Here is a 3399-nt window from a genome sequence, read left to right as displayed (position 1 = left end):
TTTTTTTTTTTTTTGAGATGGAGTCTCGCTGTGTCTCCAGGCTGGAGTGCAGTGGGTGCAGTGGTGCAGTGGCGTGATCTCGGCTCACTGCAAGCTCCACCTTCTGGATTCATGCCATTCTCCAGCCTCAGCCTCCTGAGTAGCTGGGACTACAGGCACCCACCACCATGCCTGGCTAATTTTTTTGTATTTTTAATAGAGACAGGGTTTCACCGTGTTAACCAGGATGGTCTGGATCTCCTGACCTTGTGATCCGCCCACCTCGGCCTCCCAAAGTGCTCGGATTACAGGTGTGAGCCACTGCGCCCGGCCCATTTTGTTTTTCTTAGTTCATTGATTAGTGCTTTCTCAGATACTAAAACCTTTGAGGAGGATTCGTTCTCTTCCTTAAGTGTTATGAGAGTCCTTGATGTTATTTGGATTAAGGTCAGCTTCTGAAGGCACAATCAATATTAATGTGAAAGAGTGTCTTTTCCCTTTAGGAGGTTGTAATTTGGATCAGAGCAAAATTTTAAACTAAAATTTCCAAATATCAAGCATCTGTTTTCTTCTCATAAGGTTTACAACATCATTAAGAAGGAGAGTAACCGGCAGAGGGTTGGATTGGAGCTGATTGCCTCGGAGAATTTCGCCAGCCGAGCAGTTTTGGAGGCCCTAGGCTCTTGCTTAAATAACAAATACTCTGAGGGGTACCCGGGCCAGAGGTATGTGAATCTCTTCGAAGGCCTGGTTCTGACACAGTCATAGGGAGTACTGAATCAGCCTAGGACCTAAACAATTTGGAAATTTCAGAAAACAGCAAGCTTCCCAACTGTAGGATTTCTGTTCCACACCTGCTCTCTGACATAACTCTTTTATTCCCAGCATGTGATAACACTGAAGAGCTCAGCGCAGGTGTACTCCGGGGCACATTTCATAGTCCTTTGGGGGCTTTCTAGAAAAATAGGCCAGTTTGTAAGGAGTATTGAGCCACTGGACTGGTGTGTGGGCTCTGTCTAGAAAAGGTCAGTGTCATCTGAGGGAGGCTGCAGAAGGTGGCCATTGCCATGTGAGTCATCGAGTCTGTATTGGAAATGGTGTGGAAGTGGAGGCTGAATCTGCAATACTGGAAGCCATTTCTGCTTTATAAATGTTGGATTTACACATGCAGTGGCTTTCAGTTAACTCTTTCACCCTCAGAATTACAGTGTTATATTCGTTTTCGTTTTTTGCAGTCATCATCAGGCAAAGAAAAGAAATTACAGAATTAGACATGGCTTTTGCAAATGTGTGCATTTTTGTCCCAAAGGAAACAGAAAGAAAGGTCACCCTTGGAGAAGGAATTGCCATTCTGTCCTGAGATGCCCCTGAAGCTCTATGTAGAAGACAGAATCAAGCTGAAGGCATTGTCTTTCTCCTACTGTGAATAACTAACTTTTGCATTGTGCCTTGAAGAATTCACAATGTGTTTTGTTTCTTTCTGTCTCTCCTTTCTTTTTCCTTTCTTCTTTCAGGCTAAGGTATTTTGTTAACACCGGGTGTTTTCTTTTTTTTTTTTTTCTTTTTGAGACATGGTGTGTCTCTCACCCAGGCTGAAGTGCGATGGTGTGATCAAGGTTGACTGCAGCCTTGGCCTCCTGAACTCAAGCCATCCTCCCACCTCAGCCTCCTGAGTCACTGGGACTATAGGCACACACCACCACACCCAGCTAATTTTTTGTAGAGACACAGAGTTTCACCATGTTGCCCAGGCTGATCTCCATCTCCTGAGCTCAAGCGATTCACCCACCTCGGCCTCCCAGAGTGCTGGGATTAGAGCTGTGAGCCACTGCACCCAGTCCACACCAGGTGTTTTCACAACTAATATTTCATTTGATTCTCACAGCAATGTATCAGGCAAGGGGTGGTGTTTTCTACATTTTTAAGAAGGGGACTGAGTGTGGTGGCTCATCCCTGTAATCTCAGTGCTTTAAGAGGCCAGGGCAGAGGATCATTTGAGGCTAGGAATTTGAGACCAGCCTGAGCAATATAGTGAGACGCTGTCTCCAAAACAAAATTTAAAAATTAGCCGGGCATGGTGGCATGCACCTGTAGTCGCAGCTACTCAAGAGACTGAGGTGGAGTACTGCTTAAGCCCAGGAGATCAAAGGCTGCAGCGAGCTTTTGATCTAGCTTTGCCAGGGCACTCCAGCTGGGGTGACAGAATGAGACCCTGTTTCTAAAGTTTAAAAAAAAAAAACAAAAAACTACAACTTAAATAGAAATGTAATTACATCCTGTATTCATGTTAAAGGGCTTTTTTTTTTTTTTTTTAAGACGGAGTATCATTCTGTTGCCAGGCTGGAGTGTGGTGGCACAATCTTGGCTCACTGCAACCTCCACCTCCCAGGTTCCAGCAATTCTCCTGCCTCAGCTTCCCGAGTAGCTGGGACTACAGCTGCACGCCACCACCCCCAGCTAATTTTTTGTATTTTTAGTAGAGACGGTGTTTCACCATGTTGGCCAAGCTGGTCTCGATCTCCTGACCTTGTGATCCACCCGCCTCAGTCTCCCAAAGTGCTGGGAGTACAGGCGTGAGCCACTGCGCCCAGCCAATTAAAGGGCTCTTTTAAAAGGTAATTATTACATGTTTTCATTATCATATTTTGTTAATATAATTTAATATTAATCTATCTTTGAAACATTATTTATAATCGAAGGCAATATTTGAAAACAATAGGCAAGGCATGGTGGTTTATACCTATAATCCCAGCACTTCGGGAGGCTGAGGCAGGTGGATCACCTGAGGTCAGGAGTTCGAGACCAGCCTGGCCAACATGTCAAAACCCTGTCTCTACTAAAAATACAAAAATTAGCCAGATGTGGAGGCGCATGCCTGTAATCCCAGCTACTCTGGAGGCTGCGGTAGGAGAATTGCTTGAACTCGGGAGGCAGAGAGAGGTTGCAGTGAGCCGAGATTGCACTACTGCACTCCAGTCTGGGAGACAGAGCAATATTCCATCTCAGAAAAAAAAAAAAGAAAACAATATTGACCTAACATTAATGACTTTGCTTGATACAAACTTAAAAACAAAGTTCTGGGCTTAAAAAAAAAAAGTTATGTATGTATGAATAAATGAATGACAAGGTCTCGTTGTCTTGCCCAGGCTGGCGTGCAGTGGTGCAATCTCAACTCACTGCAGCCTCAAACTCCTGGACTCAAGCAATCCTCCTGCCTCAGCCTCTCTGTAGCTAGGACTACAGGTGCGTGCCACCACACCAGGCTAATTTTTAATAGACATGAGGTCTTGCTATGTTGCCCAGGCTGGTTTCAAACTCCTGGCCTCAAGCAGTCTTCCCACTTTAGCCTTCCATATTACTAGGATTACAAGTGTGAGCCACCGCATCTGGCCTATTTTTTTTTTTTTTTTTTTTTTTTTT

At 44.7% G+C, this 3399-nt stretch overlaps 1 protein-coding gene across 1 annotated transcript in view; it reads left to right on the top strand.

Moving 5' to 3' along the window:
• SHMT1 (serine hydroxymethyltransferase 1 (soluble)) overlaps positions 1–3399 on the top strand; it is a 53047-nt gene that overhangs the window by 18974 nt on the left and 30674 nt on the right. Inside the window, exon 3 of the mRNA XM_011975305.1 lies at positions 559–704. Within this exon, the coding sequence (XP_011830695.1) occupies positions 559–704 (146 nt within the window). The remainder of the gene's footprint in view (positions 1–558; positions 705–3399) is intronic.

Source organism: Mandrillus leucophaeus, unplaced genomic scaffold, assembly GCF_000951045.1.
Source record: "Mandrillus leucophaeus isolate KB7577 unplaced genomic scaffold, Mleu.le_1.0 Scaffold153, whole genome shotgun sequence".
In the NCBI taxonomy this organism is placed as follows: domain Eukaryota; kingdom Metazoa; phylum Chordata; class Mammalia; order Primates; family Cercopithecidae; genus Mandrillus; species Mandrillus leucophaeus.
The sequence above is the reverse complement of the archived record's forward strand: the minus strand, read 5'-3'. Positions and strand labels throughout refer to the sequence as shown.